Source organism: Pteropus alecto, unplaced genomic scaffold, assembly GCF_000325575.1.
Source record: "Pteropus alecto unplaced genomic scaffold, ASM32557v1 scaffold69, whole genome shotgun sequence".
NCBI classification, from domain to species: domain Eukaryota; kingdom Metazoa; phylum Chordata; class Mammalia; order Chiroptera; family Pteropodidae; genus Pteropus; species Pteropus alecto.
In genome coordinates, this window is record NW_006494610.1 from 7,622,060 (window position 1) to 7,642,827 (window position 20,768).

At 31.8% G+C, this 20,768-nt stretch overlaps 1 protein-coding gene and 1 pseudogene across 7 annotated transcripts in view; one reads left to right on the forward strand and one right to left on the reverse strand.

The window, feature by feature from the left end:
* CACNA2D1 (calcium voltage-gated channel auxiliary subunit alpha2delta 1) overlaps nucleotides 1-20,768 on the forward strand; it is a 452,371-nt gene that overhangs the window by 354,739 nt on the left and 76,864 nt on the right. For all 7 annotated transcript variants that reach the window (XM_015599796.2, XM_015599800.2, XM_015599795.2 and 4 more), the window contains exons 12-15: nucleotides 4,456-4,560; nucleotides 17,288-17,366; nucleotides 18,263-18,312; nucleotides 19,528-19,617. In XM_015599796.2, the coding sequence (XP_015455282.1) occupies nucleotides 4,456-4,560; nucleotides 17,288-17,366; nucleotides 18,263-18,312; nucleotides 19,528-19,617 (324 nt within the window). The remainder of the gene's footprint in view (nucleotides 1-4,455; nucleotides 4,561-17,287; nucleotides 17,367-18,262; nucleotides 18,313-19,527; nucleotides 19,618-20,768) is intronic.
* Nucleotides 13,779-14,672, reverse strand: LOC102884216 (annotated as a pseudogene).

Below are 20,768 nucleotides of genomic sequence, written 5' to 3' on the forward strand. Positions count from 1 at the left end.
AAAGTAGGAGCCATCATTCAGTTTTGTATCTCTCAAGACACAATATTATCGCTACAGTCAAGAGTGTGGACCTAATATCTGTGTACCTTGGTTTCCTCACTTATACAATGGGGATACCATAGCATGTACATCAGAGGATTGTGAACAGGATTGTTTATTGTTTACAGAATCTGACACATAGCACACCTCATGTGTATGTAAGTTGTTGGGCTGGTGTTGGAGTCATAATCATTGTTATTATAATTAATGACTAGCACATGGCTGGTGCAGAGTCAGCTCATAATTCCTATCATATTTGCTGAATCACTGAATAAACTCTTACATATGGTCTTCTCTGCAAACCTGACTTTGTTCCCTAAATGACTCTTCTAAACAGTTTTCAAGATGCCCGATTAGTTGATTCATTCATTTGTTCATTCAGCTAATGTTTATTGAGTGCCTCACAATTTCCTGTCACAGTGCTTGAGCTGGAATTATAGAAGTAAATAAGACCGTCTGTTCTCAAGAAGATTGAGCATAAGGCACTAAATCATTACTCTTAGTACAATGCATTAAGGCCATTACAGAACATTCAGAGCGTGTTTACTGGAGCAGCATGGAGGGACTCGACTTACCCAAAAGAGGTCAAGAAAGTATGGCATAACTTTGGAAACAGGATTTTGAGGAATGAGTAGAATCTAGGGAGGTAGATGAGAAAGGTGAAATCATTCCAGATAAAAAGAACAGCATGAACAAATGCACAGAAGTATGCCAGATAAAGTGGTACGTTGCAAGAATTGCAGGCAGTTTGGCATGGCTGGGACATAGCCATATAGATGCAGTGATGGAAATGGAAAAACCATGAAGTCTCAGTTAGTAAAGTCTTTAGAAGCAAACGAAAGTTTACGGTATGAAAATGACATGGTCTAACTAACGTTCTAAGTTAAGAAGCTATTGTAGAAATCCTGGTATTGGAATAGAAGTGAAGAGATGTTAAAGAGTGACTTGGTTACTGGGTTGGGGAAGAATTTTCTGAGAAGGGAAGGGGATTTGGGTGACTATAAATTCTTTGAACTAGAATACTAAGTGGATGATGGCACAAGAATCTAGATAGAGGGAATGTGAGAGTAGAAAGAGCTCAGTTTCGGTTATGTTGAGTTCGAGGTGGTGATATTTATTAGATGCTGTAAGATAAGCAAGTGAGACAGAAAAGCAAAGAAGTTCAACAGTGCAGTTTTCATGAGAAGTTATCTTTGGTAAAATGTACATGTTTTATTAAGTGATGCATGTTTATAATAAAAAAAATGAAAGCTCAAAACTTTGAAATTCAAATATAATTGACCATTAGATTGAGATATATTCTTTCAGTAGTAAAGAAATATAATTTTTTAAAATAAAAATAATTATTTTTCTCTTGAGTCAGTAATCGAGTTTTCTAGATCTTGGCATTTTAATTATTCTTAGTATTGTTCATTTGCTTCACTTCATTCCCTCCTATTCCAGGGTTTAATTGTGAAATGATAAGGGATCTCAGGCCTAATGAACTATCGCAGAGGCAATCTCATTAGAGAAGCCACATTAACTTTAAGATTCATTACTAGTTACTAATAAAATATAATTTTACTCCTATTGGCCTCTAATACTGCCTTTACCACAACTGTATATGATTTTTAATGTCTCAATTATTCCTAGAGTAAATCTCAGCTGCTCTGCTTTCCACATGCCCTTATGTATTGCGTTTCTTCATTTTAAAATAATTTTCCCAAGTGTCATAGACTGCCTTCTTTAAAGTTGAAGCATATTTTGTTATCTCTTTTAAACACATCTAGTCTTATTATCATACATGCCATTTCATGTTTTTTTGCATATAAGGTTTACCTTTAAGATCACTGAAGCAAGTATCAAATAGAATTAGACATATCATTTATTACATAATAAACCTTAAATTAAGATTTGAATTAGTCTTCAGTACTATTACATAAAATATTATCAAATAAATTGAGATGCATTTTTCAAAAAAATTTTTGAGTATGTATATGTTAGATGCTGTGCTATGTGCTGGCAACGCAGGGATACAACAAAGCAGTTTATGAAATAACATATTAAAATAAGTGACCAACTCTACTCATCATAATTTTATTGAAATAGTGAAGTTCTTTAATTAATTAGTTACAAGCCAGTTAGGTATAATTGTCGTGACTGTGTGATTCTTTAGATAATTTCAAATCCACTGAAAAGTTGTTGTGATGTACTTAACTCTAATACAAGTCCTAGAAGGCTACCCATGTTGAAAACAAAACATTTCTTTGTATCCCTTTTTTGTGTGTGTCCTAGTATCTATTTCCCCTTGAAAAGATTATTTTAAAAAATATACAAATGATCAGCAAGACCCAGTGTGCTAATTTATACTGATATTTGCATTCAAGAATAGTAACACCTCCGTCACTTTCAAAACTGAAACCAAGCGGGTAGGAGAGGAAATGTTGACTTGAGGAGTTAATGGTTTCTTTGAGGAGATGTGTTCTATAGAGTTAGATATATTAATCTAAATTTCTAGAGGGGGATTTAGGCATGGAAGGTAGATGTGAGAGTTAATCCTGTTTGAATGGTTGTAAAGAAATGGTCAGAAAGAAAGGTAAAAAAAAAAAAATGAAACCAAGTCCTGTTGTAAAAACTTTACTTATGTTATGACTTTTAAGAAACAGTCCTTTAGGTATATATTATTTTGCCCATTTTTAAATATGCAGATAAAAAAGACATTATCAGAAAAATTAGTTTTAGTTAAGGGATTTCAACACCTTTCACAAAAGTATCTTGATGATAAGATATGTAACTTTTGTATAATCATATTTTCAGATGATTATCTTCAAAGATAAGAACCATGCTTAAATGGGATAAATTATATTAGTTGATACTTATGTTTTCACAATGTTTGGATAAAAGCTTTAACTGCCAATGTTCTAATGACCTAGTCAATGTGGTGACAGTATATGTAACAGAATCTTGTTATCAACAGAGGAAAATGTTGTCTTAATTAACTTTTATAACAGGAAATGAGGTTTATCTTATTTGAAAAATAAGATAGAGTGTGGACCTTCAATAAGCTTAAACAAACAGGAGAATTAATGATTTAAAAAAAAAAAAAAAACTATAGTAATTTAAAAGCCAAAACTGTGCTGTCCAATAGGTTAACCACAATCACATGTGCTGTTAAGCATTTGAAATGTACCTGGTCTGAATCAAAATGTTTTAAGCAGAAAATACACATTGAGATTTGAAGACTTATTATAAAAGAAAATAATATATCTTATCTCAATGAATTTTATATCAATTCGTATTGAATTGATAATACTTTAGATGACTAGGTTAAATAAAATATTAGAATTAATTTGAAGTATTTTTTCTTTCTCCAGTGTGGCTATTGGAAAATTAAAATTACAAATTAGGTTTACAGCACTGGACTGGAAGTTTGACATTTTGAAAGAAGCCGAACATTCATAAATTGTGGTATCTTTTATTCTCAACACTTTCACAAACATATTTGACAATAGTAGAAAGGCTGAGATTATAATTTCAGATCTCAAAGAAGTCCAGCTTTCTAAATTGTTTGTTTTAGTGGCCCTTTGGTGCTAATCCATTGTTCTCCTATGTTTGACTCTTCGGGGATCTTATAGAAAGGTTAGGAAAGGATTTTACTATTGGAATTTAGTCTTTCAGAATTAGAATATGTGTGGCGGGTTGAGAGAGGATAGAAGGATATTCTGGGAACAGGTATGGACATTTATAAAGATGTGAAAGAGAATTGGGTGTTAGGGATCAGCTAGGAGTTTACAATTTAAAGTGAATGAAGTAGGAATAAGGAGGGAAGAGAGGGACAATGTTTGTAAATAGATTGAAAATATAAGTGAAAGGGTATGTACATTTTTATCAATATAATTTATTTTGGTATAAATTGTAGGAGCATAAAATTGACATAATAACCATTAATTCCTTTAAAATCTATTTGTTAATCAACCACTGATAGGTTATCATGTGCTAGGCACTTTCCCAGCCAAGGAAACACTGAACAAAAAAGACAAAACTTCATACCCTCATGGTACTTACCTTCAATGTGGGAAGCCAACAGTAAGCAAACAGCATATGTACTTTATATATAAAAGAGTGTAAAATCCTATAAAGAAAAATGCAGCCTGGGAGGAAGATTGTAATTTAAAACGTACTTTTCAGGTATGTCCTCACTGATAAGGTAACATTTGATTAGAGACCTGAAGGAATAAGATCTGTAGAGGTCTGGGGAAAGGTGGGGGTGAAGGAGAGGCCCTGTGTAGGGGTGGGCCTGGCCTGATCCAGGAACTGGTTTTAGAATACACTAATTGGGCAGATATTTTATTCATTACTTGCAACCTGTCCATGCTCTTTCATATGCTTTACATGTTCTACCTTTTATTGTGAATGATATACATTTTCTTTTTACAGTATAATGTTTCCAGAGCCAACTGCAATAAGATTATCATGTTGTTTACGGATGGAGGAGAAGAGAGAGCCCAGGAGATCTTTGCCAAATACAACAAGGACAAAAAAGTGAGCGCAATCTTACAGTATTTTATTTTTAATATTTGTTTAGGTGGTATTTAAACAGAGATAGTTAGGGAGGGACAGTGAGACAGATTAAAAACACTGGTGGTGCCAATTATAAAGTCATACAGATCCTGGATTATAAACCAAGGTCTGAATTACAGAATCATTAAATATATTTTTATCAGATTCATTAGTAACTTATGACTAATTTACTAATAAAATAATTTTGACCTGTAGAATTCTATTTGATTCTTCTGAATAAATTCTATATAATAAAATGTTATAGGAAAAGAGAAACCAGAAGAGAATAGAAAAATAGGTACAATTTAAGCTTTTCTGGGATAAATTTATGATATTATTTAATTATTAATATAGTAGTACTAAAATTTCCTATAGACAAAAGATTATCAGCACAGACATTATTTTGGAGATTTACATATAATGCAATTTATAACAGCAAAACCTATAACATCATTTGAAAACCAGTTTCTTTAAAAAAAATATTTTAGACAAATCTTTTTTATAGGTATATTAGTTCAATAAGCAAAGAATGTGAAGATGAGTATCTTAAGGTTGGAATATATTTGTTTCATGGTTGTTTGACTTCAAAGGAAAGTATTGTAGAGGAACCAATTCTACAGTAATGTAACGGAAAGTAATGTAACGGAACCTGCTGTCACTGTAGAGAATACCGACTGTAACAATTTTTTCTAGCAGTCCTACTGTCAGCTCATTTCAATTTTCTGATTCCACAACTGGTAAGAGAACAAAGATTCTCAACTTGGTTTCTTATAATGCTGAGGATACACACACACACACACACACACACACAAAAGTAATGATAAATTGTAAGCTGTTTCTTATGTTTCAAAAATTCCAACAGAGTTTATACATTTATCCAGAAGACTCTGCAGAGTAAAATGTCAATTTGCTTTGCTTTTAATTGGAATTTGACCATTTAGAGAGTTGTAGCTCATCATTAGCTCTACTGGATTGTTTTATATACATTTGAGGAATTAAACAGAGAGAGAAATATATTAATTAATATGTTTAGACAGTTTTTCAGGAAAGACATTGTAAATAATAGAATACAGTATTGATGAAAATATTTGGAACACTTTGAAATATTCTGAGGTGCTTTTTAGCCTGTGTGTGATCTGAATATGATCAAAGAATTGAAAACATATATACACACAAACTTCAAATTAATCACAAATCTTTTTAATACTCAACTTTCTGAATACTACATAAGCTATAAGTATGTCATGTGACATAAGTTTAATGCAGGGGTTAACATGCTTTTTCTAAACACCTGGTTATTTTAATGGTGAAAAGTCATTTCTTTTGGAAAAAAAAGTTGGTAAGTAGACTGAACTGTTGATTGTGAATACTTTCCAATGATAACTTGATTTTATGAATATTTTTTAAAATTATCATAATTAAAAGTAGTGGGAAGATGCAGATGCATTGACCTAAGATATAATGTACATTACTTATTTAGTAACTTCTACTCATTGTTCCAAAGTCAGGGCAATATCACCCCTAGAGGATATCTGTGATACTCACTTCCCCTTCAGGCTTGTTTAGATACTTGTGCCCTGATTCCACAGCACACTGTATGGAGTCCTTTGTGTCCCTCACATTGTTCTCTACCCATGGGATCTCTCCTCTGACCCTGTTTGGATTACAAGGTCCTATAAGACTGGGTCTGTGTCTGTTTTATGTCCTAAGGAAAACAGTTATATTCTACTCTCTATTTTCACAAATTGTTCAGTTAATTGAATAAATGAAGAATTCACTAGTTTAAAGTCATTTTTCTATGTATACATCCTAAAATGTCCAATCTAAATATTATTATCTTGAAACACTGCTTCTCTTCCCCTTCACCTTTTATAGGAACTAAACTTTTTAAACAAAGGCATTTAGTGACATGCTAAACCACATATTAAATGATTCATATTACATTTACTTTTGTAAAATGGATGAATCTAGTCATATTCAACAATACTGCTGGTTTTTTAATTGATATATTTGTTGCTGTGCTTTAAGGGCACATACCCTTTGTTAATGCCAAAGCAATTTTAAAAAATAAGCAGTTAGCACTTAGTTTTTATGATTTTAAAATAAATGTTATTTTTATCATAAAAATTAACATATTCTTGGAATTAAATACTTTATTTCTGTGATTCTAATTCCAGTGGCTACAGGAAAGTTCTGTGATACACAAAAACATACTTATATTCCTACATATACAGATATAGCCACACAGATTTATACCTATTTAAAATGGGCATCCCCTCTGTCCATTGTATCTCTAGGAACAAGGGACCCTGTGTGTAACTCTGGCATGAGCACTCTTACATAAAGTAGTATGAGTAAAAGCCAACAAATGGTTGAGAAATAAATGAGGGATGAGGAAGTCGAAATCAGAACATAAACTATTTTTTCTAAAATCTTTGAAGCTTCTCTAAGAAATATTGTGCAAAAAAATATGGCAATTGACTCGGAGTCAAGCCATCTGCACACACACGTATGTGTGTGTACATATAAATTTTTTTTAAGATGAAAGAGCTAATTAATTATCACATTTATAGGTTAGTGAAAGGGTACACTGATAGGAAAACTTATTGATATGAAACAGAGAAAAGATGGAGATCTTTGAAAGAGGAGGGATTGAGAGAGATACAGATCACAGATTTCTGAAGTGGACAAGTGAGAATTATATTTCTAGAAACATTGTTGCTCCACATTTAAAATGTACTCTACTTTCAAGTTCGATAGCTTCCCACATTTTCCAACATGAGAAAACTTTGTTAAACAAACAAATATTCATCTCTTGGTTTTTGCATGTTCTGTATCCACTAACAATGAAGCTAGATGAAAGCAGACAACCACTTTTAATTCAGTTACACCTTTGAGTGTATTTGTATTTTGTCCAGACAACATTTACATAGTTAATTGTTTATGTCAAGGACACATGTGTGCAATAATGTGTATATATGTACATACTAAAATTGTGTTTATATGTAGAGAGATATTTTTTTTAAAGCATCTTCAGATACAGCTACAAATAATTGTGGACAAACTGAGGAATCCATTCTAACTTTCCCTTCTCACTCAAACTTCCCAACCTTCCACCCACCCTGTCTGAGGCATTTGCAGCCCACAGACACTGATGTGGAAGATAATTGTCTATCTTTGTCATCTGAGGATATGTATGACCAATTTCATACCTGCAGAATTAATATTTGTTACATAATAAATTTATCAACTCATAATTTCAATAGCCACATTATCTTTCAAATAATCAATAAGTAAAAATGAAATTCATTAGATAGATACAAATTTTCAGTACTCTTAAAAATTATATATTTGATTATAACTTTATTTTAAAATACACTCTTTAGAAGTTTACTTGTAGCTTAAAAACATCAATATTACAAAGTTATAAAAAAAGTTTGATGTTCAAAAAAAATCTGGAAACTACTCTCTGAATCCTACTGTTCCCCCAAGCCTCTTGCTTGGCATTAATGTGGCTGTTTATTGCTTCATTTACACTCATTTTTCATCCAGATGACGTTAGAAATCATTCAGAGCACCCAGGTAGGTGTGATGAGGTATGTCCAGAGAGCTGATGAATGAAGCTGCAGATAAACAGCACAATTTAATGAGGCCAAAAGGTTTGAGAATTAGAACAGAATGTTTGGGTTCTTTTGTGAAATGTATTGCTCTTGGGAATGAATAGACTTGATTATAGATAGGTACAGTTTTAAAACTAAATCCATTTTAATCTCCTCGCACAGCTGTTTCAAATTAAAATGCATTTACTTTCTAATCTTTACCTGTAGTAATGCCATTCCTTAGGGCTCACCCATGTGTATGAGACGTCCTTAAAAATGGTGCCAAAAGTAAAATGAACTCTATCACAGAGTCCAAACAAATGAATAAAGAAAAGTAAAACCAGACACAATGTTGAAAGATAATTCCCAGGCCTACCAAAATTAAAGATAGCTGCTTTTCTGTAGAATAGCAAAGGGATTGGTTAGCAATACATACCTAAGATTCTAGCCAACTAGAAAATAGTTCTCTGATTCTTAGTTCTCAAAATTAATCAAAAAATGAAAAATTAAATCAAAATTAATAAAATGAACATTTAAAGACAACTAGTAAATTGAATAGGAACAAATGAAAAAAAGCATATGATAGATGTGGAATAATTTTCAAAATAAAGAATTCATAGCTAAAGTTATAATTGTCTGAAAATATATGCATTATTTAAATTCTTTAAAAAACAATTGGAAAAGTCTTTCCTAGTTTTCTGTCAAATCCTGAGTTGAGAGACTATAGCCTTAAAAAATCTAGAGCAAGTCACAAATGGCTGAATTTGCCTATGTGTTTTATATAGTAAGTGAAAATTGTCAAGTTTTCAACAGATGGTAGGAAAATTTACTTATGGAAAATAATTACCTTAACTAATGTCTCTGTCTTCTTCATAAGACAAAGATGAAATCTTCGTAAGAAATGTTTGAACATGATAATGAAGGGCATTCAGACTTGTAAAATTATTTAATACTATTTAACACATGCAGTGCTTCTAAAAAGTTTTATTTTGGATATTTTGGTACTTTCAACAGTTTCTAAAAGATTTTCAGCTTTAAGTAGGAATTATACCTTTGTTCATAAAAATCAAATATATTATTTATGCTGGAGTTACTATATAGCTGAAAACAATAATTACAAAGTATAATGGTCCTGCCAATAGAGAGAGTATTAATTTAAAAAGCAGGCTGTGTGTGTGTGTGTGTCCTCCTCTCTAACACATTAATATATTTTTTTCTTTGAATAAAATTAACATTGACAATTCCCAGAATTAAGAAAATCTACATTTTCTTAAGGTTTGACTATAAAATACTTCTGTGTATTTTATAGTCTTTAATATCTAAAGCAAATCTAATGAAAAATAAGTTTAAGAATTAATTAAGCACAAAGTATATAATATAAACTTAGAGTGCAGAAAATGCACTTGAATTAACTTCTAGGTAGAATTGTACCACCTACAATTGAGATTGCCCATTGTTTGTGTTAAGACATACCAGAAAAAGCACTGTGTTCTGCTTTTCTTGTGGCTGCTTTCTTAGGTTAAGAATTCTGCATACAATATATCTCTGCAGGAGTGTCTTCCTCACTCAATCTTTCTAGAGTTTTCGTCTTTCCCCAGAAAGCTGCTTTACCATTCTCTATGTTAGCATTCTGTTTCTTCATTTTCTTTCTTCCAGATTACCCTTTTTTTATTATTTTACTTATGTATTTGTTTACTTTTTATTTCAGACTCCTCTCTCTTATAAGCTCCATGAAGGTAGGGGCTGTGTTTATAAACCGACCATTGAACCCTCAGAGGCTAGCACAGAGCTTGATGCACAATAGTTGCTAAATATTTACTGATATGTTCAACTGATACATATCAGTAAATATGCAATAAATATGTACTTAAGGTAAATTATAAGAAATTCACAAATGTCAGGAAAAACTCAATAGCTTTGTTCTTTTAATAGAAAATCATTTTTTCAATATTTTTTTTTATATTTGGAATGTTGAGTAAAATTGATGTTCCACTCTTACAGATAATTTTATAAGTAGGGAGGGCTTAAGTTTATATAAAAATTGATTGCATTGATGACACCTTTCTATCTAGCACATAGTTTGTCATGAGTATTCTCATTATTAGTGTCAGTGAAATATTTGGCATTACTCAAGAATAATATATTAAATAAATCACTATCGCATTATTTTATGATATCTCAACTGACAGTAGTCTTTTCAGAGCTACAAATTTCTTGGAAATGTCATGTACTCATAGCTTATTCCTCCTTTATTAAGTATTATAAATGTAGGCAGAGGGAAGAGGAACTCGAAATTACTTCATTATAACCTGATAATGTGAGGGGAATTCATTATAATTGTTGTTAATAAATTAAAAATACCAACATAAACCCAAGGCATATATTTACATTATGCACCAACATATAAGACACGTGAAAGAAATATCAGCTTGGTTTTTTAAGATCATGTATGTACAACCTAGATGACCATTGCATTTTGTTTTCCTGTTTAGAGTTGTTTTGTATTGTTTACTTAAATCTAACAGATATACATTAAATTCTTGCTTCTATCGGACCCTTGGAAATACCACGTAGACGTATCTCATATGGACACAATCACATTTAGACAATATTAGCCTCTTTTCTTTAGAGCTTATTGCTAAGGGTAATAGAGTGAGCCAAATTTGTTCCTCTAGAAAGGTATTATGTTGAGTTATTTTAAGTTCTTCTTGAGGCATGAAAGGCTAATGTCCCACTATTGGAAAATGCTACCTCATTGAATAGCTTGACTATAGAAGACAGTGTGGTCATTATTTTCATTGTTGTAATAATCATCACCATCTTCATTCACTACCATATTTATAGAGGTAATAATTTTTCATATAATGTAAATGATTTACATGATCATTTCATTTTGAACTTGATTAATCATATGATAAAAGTATTTTTATTACCATCAGCCTCATCCCCTTAACTGAGAAGTTAAGTAACTTGTTGAAAGTCTTACAGCTACTAAGTGACAGAGTCGAGAATTTAAATGGTCTACGGTCCAAATTTCATAACCTTATGTGGAATGCGACTGACTAGTCATCTGTCTTTCTCTTTTGGGGAGCCCTGTGGCTATGCCAATCATCATTTGCCCACCCAGGAGCCTTCCTTCTAATAAGACAACAGGATTTTACCACTAGGGGACATGTTCCTCACAGCCTTAACGGACTAAGATGGATTAATCTAAACCATCAAAACTTTGCAGGCTGCAAACTACCTTACAGATCATTAGACCTTATAAAATAAATTAAGTGTGAAAGGTGAATTCAGACACTTTTATTTATTTTATAATGCTATAAAACTAGAGATATAGGTTATTCAAATGCTCTGGATTCTGATATATTTGTGAGTTATGGAAACCACTGTAGAATTTTCTCCTAAAATATTTAGTCCAATCTAGTATTTTTATAGGCTTAATGCCAAAACGTTTAGTACAAATAGTAAATTAATAAAACCCATTTCTGACATCATTTTTCTAACGTGTTTCGATAGCTGAAGTTTTTATTTTAGTTTTATTGGCTTGCTTTCTTCCTAGTCTCATTTCCATTTTTCCTTGGAGATTTGCCTATTGTAAATTAAACTTGAACTCTGGGTAACTGATAATTGTTGAGGTGACAGTTTCCAGTAACTGTTCTGCTGGGAAACGAGAAATTCCTATGGCTTTCTAAAATAGGTTGACCCTGTGGCTTTGGAAAAATCTTAATTGACGACAAGTATTTTAGTCTTCAACAAACAAAACAAAATAAAAAACAGATTAGCAGAAGTCCAGAAGTGTAGGATAAAGTTATAAATCATTGGTATAATGTAAGAAACAAATCAGTAATATATTTTAAATAACTGAATTTGTTGTTAATTAAGTTTTCTCTGATCAAGTAAGCCAGCCTTGATATTTCAACTTTATTTTATTAAAATTATATTTTGTTTAGAGAAAAATTGGTTTTTGAAGCAACTGAAGGCCAAATTGTGTCAGTTTGAGGACTGATTTTTAATTTTTTTAAGTTTAATTTTGTTAAATATGCTGTCAAATTTCTATTGCTTCTATGAATATGCTTATAAAACTAAACATAGTCAAGAATTATGAGAACTGTTTTCATTCTCTAGGAATAATGTATTACTTATATGGTATGTGTTAAGGATACTTTATTTTGCCTGCAAAGGTCTATTTAACTCCATTAATTAAGTATGAATAACATAAAAAAAAAAAGATTAAGAATTTACCATGATGTAATGAAACTGCCCAGATTACAAAATGCAAGACAACTACCAGCCCAATTTTGACTCTGCTCTATTCTAATGAAATGATTTACATGTCAGTTGACATGACATGTGTCTTAGACCTCTCTGGTAAGAAGTTGAGATCACTCATTTGGCTTTTTTTTATTTAAGAAATATTTATTTCTATTTATGTCTAAGGTACTACAATAGATGCAATAGATAAAATAGTACGATCTTGGAACTGTTTTAACCTAATCCAATGTTTATTTAGCACTACCTTCCATGTTATTTCTGATAAAGACCTGAGTTCCAGAATTTTGAAAAATATTTTTCAAAGCCATCTATGACTATAATGTCTCATATGTGAACCTCACAGAAGTAAATATTTTGAAATGAACCTATCTAAAATACAAATTAGTTGAAGAACACTAAGCAAATTTTCTAGGATCGTTTCACTTAGAACAGAAAGTTCCCAGTGTGGATTTGTTACATGAATCTAGTGTTGTGATTATAAATGTATTATGAAGCAAAAGTAAAGGAACTTTTTCTCTACAAAAGTTGACTTTGTCTTGATGTAGAACTGGTTTTAAGTAATTTGTTTAACTGAGACTTTAGATGAAATATATAGCTTATATTTTGTATGTCATTTTAATTGTCTTTATGTAAGACCATCTAAAGACACTAATAAGAAAAGAACTCTAAAAATACACATCTACGAGAATATAATTTTCCTTGATTTTTAAATTGTGTATATTTCAAAGATTGCTTTATTTTTCCTTTAGTCAAAATTATTGCTAAACAAGAATGGTAAATTTACAAAGTGAAAAACATTAGAAGAATGGAAAGATAACAATCATCTCTGTAGATTTTAGCATCTGGAGTTTTAGAGTTAGTTCATTAACTGTTCCACAGGGTGGCAGTAATATAGTATGGAATAGGAGGAATACTGTCTACAAGTCCAAATGGAAAGTTAATGTGAAAAAAATAATCTTTTAAATTTTACTAATTTATTATGTATGTACACCATAAAATGTGTATTGAACATGTTTATGAAATCAATTAAGTTAAACATTTATTACATAATTATGTAAAATGTGTAAAACAAAACCAGATTAAACATGGGTATGGCGCCTGGGATTGAAATAATTTTCATTTGGGGGGCGCTGCTGGGTACAGCGAACTTTATTGACGGTGTATGACAAGCTAAAACTCCCTGAGCCCCTCCACTACTCTGGGGAGTTTGAGGTGGAAATTGGAGGTCAGGAGATTATCAGTGTATCAGAGGATCAATTTGAGGCAAGGACTCTCCAGTAGCTGAGGGCTTCTCTTCTTCTCACTAGGGCTGGTGGTCCAAGGCTCTTACTCCTTGGAGGCCCTATGGACCATAAGGTCCACCACCCTATTGCTGTAGCCAAATTCATTGTGATACAAAGAAAAGAGCTTGAGGAAGTGGTCATTGAGGGCAATGCCAGCCACCAGCTTTCAAGGTGGAAGAGTACATATCATTGTTAAAGCTGCAAGAAACAAAGCCTGGTCCTCAGTATAGCCCAGGATGACTTGAGGGGCCCCCTGACACCTGCTTCCCCGCTTTCTTGATGTCATCGTACTTGGCAGCTTTCTCCAAGCGGCAGATCAGATCCACAACTGAAACATTGGGGTAGGGCCCTGGAAAGCCATACCAATGAGCTTAGCATTTGGCTCAGGGGTGACCTTGCAGCACTGGTAGAAACAGGGTTGATGTTTTGAGCAACCCCATGGCCATCATGCCACAGCTTCCCAAAGAGCTATCCATGGTCCTCTGGGTGGCAGTGATGGCATAGATTGTGGTCACGGGTCCTTCCACGATTCCAAAGTTGTCACAGATGACCTTGGCCAGGAGGTGAAGCAATTGGTGGTGCAGGAGGCATTACTGACAACCTTGAGGAAGTTGTCATACTTTTTATGGTTCACACTCATCACAAACATGGGGGCATCCACAGAAGGGACAGAAATGATGACCCTCTTGGCTCCACTCTTCAAGTGAGCCCCAGCCTTCTCCAAGATAGTGAAGACACCAGTGGACTCCACAACATATTCAGCACCAGCGTCACCCCATTTGATGTTGGTGGGATCTCGCTCCTCGAAGATGGCAATGGGCTTGAAGATGGGCTTTCCACTGATGACAAGCTTCCTATTCTCAGCCTTGACTGTGCCTTTGAACTTGCTGTAGGTGGAATCATACTGGAACATGTAGACCATCTAGTTGAGGTCAATGAAGGGTTCATTGACGGTGATAATATCCACTTTGACAGAGTTAAAAGCAGTCTAGTGACCAGGCGCCAGTACGGCCAAATCTGTTCACTCTGACCTTCACCATCACATCTCAGAGTCACTGCTGGCACTGCACAAGAAGATGTGGCTCTCTATCAAATGGGAGGAGTAGAGAGCTAATTTTTATATTGGAGAGAGAAATAATTTTTATATTGATTTTTGAGTAATTTTTATTAAACTCTCTCTATATATTTATAAAACTCTCAAATACAAATATATATTTATAAAAGCATTTCAGAAAATTCTAAGGTAATCTAAAATGATTAGATATATATGTGCATCTGTTTGGGGGGTATGTGTGTCCACCAAGAGAAAAATAAGCATCTTAGGTGTATTAGAAAGATTTTGTAAATATTGTAATGGCAAGGCAGTTGCAGAACTTACAAAAAGAAGGTTACACTTATAATTCTTAAGATTTTAGTAACCATTGGGAGTTCAGAAAATTTCAGAAAAAAAGGCCTTTAAAAAATGTTGACAGTAATGGAAATAAAATTTCAGAAAAGTAGTACAAATTATACATTTGTTATATGAGAATTATTTAATCACTTAATGTAACATATTCAAGTGGCCAAGGACCTATGTGAAAAAGGAAAAAAAGAAAAAAATGAGTGCATTTTAAATTTATGAAATTATAATTAATTGTGACAGAATGTATACCATCACACCCAGCTCTAACCCTGAATTCTTTACTTTGGACTTCTCCAGGTAGGCAGACTGGGCGGGGGGGTTAGGTAAAACTTTCGTAATAAAGCAAAGCACTATTCTTTTTTTTCCCCACACTAGTATATTTTTTGGCTGATTTAAGTGTGTATTTGGACTATTGAATGAATAACCTCAATCGAAATAATGACGTGGTATTTGTCTAAGTGTAGCTTCTGTTATTAGAAATGCTTGCCTTCCAGTGACACAGATTCTTATTCATTTATTTCTTTTTACTGAAAAGTATTTTATGGAAAATATTTTACTAGAACACTATTGTGTAACAGGAACAACTGGACAAAGCAATGCTTTAAGTTGAAAATTGGAGACATGCTTTCAAATGTTAATTATGAAAAAGATCCCCAAGTGCTTTCTGGAGCATCTATATTTTTTCCCTGTCCTGAGTTCAAGTGATAAATGTTTAGGGTTTGGCAGCTAAATTGAATTATCAGTAGGGTGGCCACCCTGTTTATAAAATATTTCCATGAGAAGTAAGTTCAACTGTATAAGTAGTAATACTCCACTGAAGTATATAGACAGCCTAAAAAATGACCCAATTGAAGAACTGAAGAAAATGAAATAGTTGCATTTTGAGAAAGAGAAAGGGGGGCAGGATTGGTGTCACTAACTTCTATCATTAACTTAGAACCAGTAATGGTCTGTACAGCTTGAGGTGATTGAAACTCAGCTGTGTCCACCAAATGGCTCCTTACATAACTAGCTAAGTCAAACCTAGACTGCTTAAGGGTGGCTCACATAAAACTTTACAAGTGAAACAGCAACATCCCCAATGTACGTTTCAGAGCAGAGATTGTTATGATGTGGTTTCTGTGTGGCCAAGACAAGTGAAAGAACAGAGAACAGATGTGAAATCTCTTTTGAGATTTGTGCTCTGTGGTCATGTGGAAAAGATGAAACAGACAAAACAATTAGAAAATATCAATTCAAACAATCGACATGAATTAGGGAAAAGCTCTTAACATAGTTCAAACCAAAATACAAAATCATGGAAAAGTGATTTTCTACATGTTTACCTTTAGAAAAAGCTAAAATGTTGAACTTAAGATATTGGTTTTCTTAGATTACTTAATGGATAAAAATCAATATTTGTTAAATAGGCATTTTATTAAATACTTGTTAACATCATTGAATTTATGCTTTATACTTTTATAGTCTTTAAATTCAATGGCTTCCAATAACTATTTAAATTTAAATTACTATAATTTAAAAATCATCTCAATTTAAAAATATGCATGTTATATAGCATGTTAGAAAGTCATATTTTGGATCTCTTAAAATTCTGAGCTTAAAATATTTATATATGCCTGTCATCTTTTATAAAAAATAACATATAATTAACATAATCATATGTGTGCATCCAAAATATTTCCATAGTGCAAAAATAGCGAAACCATCACTAAATTTAGTTGCCTTAAATAAGAAGCTAATAATATAATGACTTTCTTTCTGTATACCTATGAATTAGGGAAATTTACTCTCTTTTCAGTGACTAGGTATATGGATAATGTTTTAACCAGGTGAAACAGGTGAAATTAGGTTGGACCTGAAAGATGCCATTTCTATTAATGAAACCTTAGTCATGATCATGCCACATGTTCATGATATGGTGCAGGATACCTAAGTACTGATTTAAAAATAACTGAAGTCTATGTATGTTTATAGGAGGAGATGTCATTTCTCTCTGGTGCCCTTCTGAATGCTTTACTGGCCTCGATTTTTCTTGTCACATTAATCAACTGAAAAACATGTCTTTATTTATTTTTTACTTTAGTTATTTTGTTGTACAATTCAATTAATTTGTATGCAGCCTAACAGATACCTATTTTTCAATTCACCAGGTACGTGTATTCACATTTTCAGTTGGTCAACATAATTATGACAGAGGACCTATTCAGTGGATGGCCTGTGAGAATAAAGGTAACAGATCTCTTTTCTTAACCACATTTTATTAGAAGAAAAGTAACTTGGTAGTTGTAGTTCTACATATTATTATTTAAAGTAATCTAAAGTTGTAGCTGATTTTTATAGGAATCGAGGCAAAAATAAGATACTGAACATGTTTTCAATAGAGAAAAAACACAGACAATACAACAAACTTTGGCATTAGTGTTACATTCAGACTCTGGTTATATTATTGTACCATCATAAAGGGATATGTTTTATTGAATGATACTTAATGATGCTCATCAAATATAACCATACATGAAAAACTAAGAATGAAAGTATATCTGAATTATGTAAAACTTAGATATAAGAAACTATGACACATGTACTTTTTTTTTCTGGTTAAATTATTGCTTTTTTTTAATGTACTCATATTCCTACATAATTCACATTTTGTGTAGTTAACCTATATTTCCTTGTACTCAGAAAATAAAAGATGTTATTTGAAAAATAAACAGTGATTACATACAATAAAAAAAAAACTAAATATGTTCTAAAAGTTATAAATAGGCAAATATTTTATATAAATGTAATAATTATCAGATACCCTTGATCATGAATCTTTAATAATAATCGCCAATGGAAAAATATATATATTTTTAATGATGCCAGGTTCCCTACTGCTTTGTAGAATAATAACATTTATTTTATACTAAGATAATGTAGCAAAATTTCTAGTAAAGTCTTTACATTTGTTGTGAATATACATTAATCAAACATTTTTCAAATATATCAGCAGTATTAATATTTTAGTATTTGCTCAATTAAAGTGAAAAAATGCTTTTTTCTCTTACAAAGCCATAAGTAATTGTGGCCTGTTATTATATATAAATATTATATATTTACATATATAAATATGTATATTTCAGGTTATTATTATGAAATTCCTTCTATTGGAGCAATAAGAATCAATACTCAGGTATGATTATTTAAAATTTGTTTAGATTATTTTTTCAAAGTATAACATATTTCTTTTTGCTTTAAATACGCTCAATATGCAGAAAACAGGTAAAAATGGAAAATCCCATCATATTACATTTGTAACAAAATGATGAACATTATGGCAATGTATTAGCTTTTATTTCATTAAGGTTTCAAGTGCTTTCAAACATCCAAATCTCAGGTAAAAAATATGTGAATATTTTCAGATGTTAAAAACATCATACAAAATAAATAAAATAAAATTTACTAATATTATCATCTCATGTAATTTGAACTTGGTTCTACTGAAAATAATTTAAATGAGTTTCTTGAAGTTGTAGGTACCACATAGATAATTAAAAAATAATTATTCTGGACAAATTATATTGGGTCCTCCTCAGAACTTAGATACCTCCCAGATAAACCCTGTAGATATATTTACCTGTTTAATATATACTTACAACAAGGAGATGATTTTTCTACAACCATTCATTTGAAAACATGCCTGTTCAATAACTTTGTACATTGCAGCAATTACATTAATTTATATATATATATTATTTTTAAATATTCATAATTACTATTTAAAATTATTACTCAGTTTTAAACATAACCCAGGGCTTATAAAATAGACTAAATCAAAATTTAGCATAAATAATATGGCATTTGTGGAAAAGAATACTGAATACGTTGAATGTTGAAATGAAACAGCAGCTGCATTTGAGTCTGATGTCTAGATTTGGCACAGTATTTCATTTATTTTTTGATATGTTTAAATGTAGTTTTGAATTTCAGCCAATCTTTGATATGAAAGCAAATATGTGGCTGCTTTATTATTTCAGATTTGTGCAAGTCCATCCAGTAAATCACAAGCCTTAAATAGTTTAGATTAACATAAAACAATTCACAAGGAACATATTTCACTTATCATTGGCTATACCTCAGAAAGAGAATGTTTTGATTGTTACTAGAAAAAAACTGAGGTAGATATATTATATAAATGATATAAGTCAAATAATGTTGATTCAAAGTATGTAGACATGTCATTTATGGAGTACCCAAAGTAGGAATTAAATTATTACATACTTACTCTCTTAACAATGTTGATTCCATATTCATTTTTAACTCCAGACAAATTTTCCTCTTTGGAGATGATTTATTTTTATACAACATTCCTAGTTTTTAACTATTTAACTTTTCTTTTAATAAATAGGAATATTTGGACGTTCTGGGAAGACCAATGGTTTTAGCAGGAGACAAAGCTAAGCAAGTCCAATGGACAAATGTGTACTTGGATGCACTGGTAAGAGATTGGCTGTTTAACCAAAAACATAGCAAAAGCACACAGCAGACTTCTACTTTATAGGTGAAATTTCTTTATTCTTCATTAAACCCTTTATAAAATTTCTTTTATCACCTTTTTTGCTAGAATTTAGATAATTTACATGTAAACCTATATTTGTGTGTAGTAAAGCACAAATGTAAAGTGCTATTTTCTTTTCTGGTTGAACCATTGAAAATGTAGAATTTCAAACCTAGAATTTTGAGTTTATGAGAATTTCAGTAACTTTATGAATATCTATGTTAAAAAATGCTGAAAGTGATGTAAATTAGTACCGAGTGCTACAGATTTTGAACAGAAATTTTGAAATATTTTTAAAGTAGACTTCAACTAGCAGAAGCATTACAACCTCCACAACTCAAGCCAGACCTAAAAAAACTCAGAAGTACATGCACTTAGGCAAAAATCTTACCCTATCCTGAATTCATCACAGATCTAATCACCTCTTCATGTATAATCCCCAGCTTTAGATCAACCCCAGATGTTTGTAAAAATAAGCCATTGAGGTGATCAAATCTGGTGCGAAATAACAAAAACATGTAAAGTCATTCATTGCACAATTGAAATTTTAGTACAGGTATTCTAACATATTTTCAAACAGTGGTTCTGAACTGCTAGTAATTTTGCCTCTCACAGGTTATTTGGAAATATCTATAGATTTTTTTTTTAGCGCAGTGACTGGATTGGAGAGGGTAGCTACTGGCATCTAATGGATAGAGGCCAGAGATGCTGTTAAACATCCTATAATGCACAAGAGAGCTCCCCGCTGCCGCAAATACACACAACAAAGTGTTTATAAGGCTAAAGTTGAGAAATCTTATTTTAATGTAATTTTTACTTTCCTGATATGAAAGTTATAGATAGTAATTATTACACTTAATATTTATTCATATGCTTAATCTTAATAAGATTTTATTAATGACTTCACTAATGTAATATATTGAAGTGAATCAAAATGCTAAGCCCTGAAAAGTACATGCTGGAGTTTAATTATATGCCGAAACTACTTTTTGAACACAATGATAAACCCAAAGGGCAAAATGCAATCCATTTAAAATTACTTATCATTTGGTTCTAGTAAAATAAACATATACAGGAAGTTAGAAGAAAAA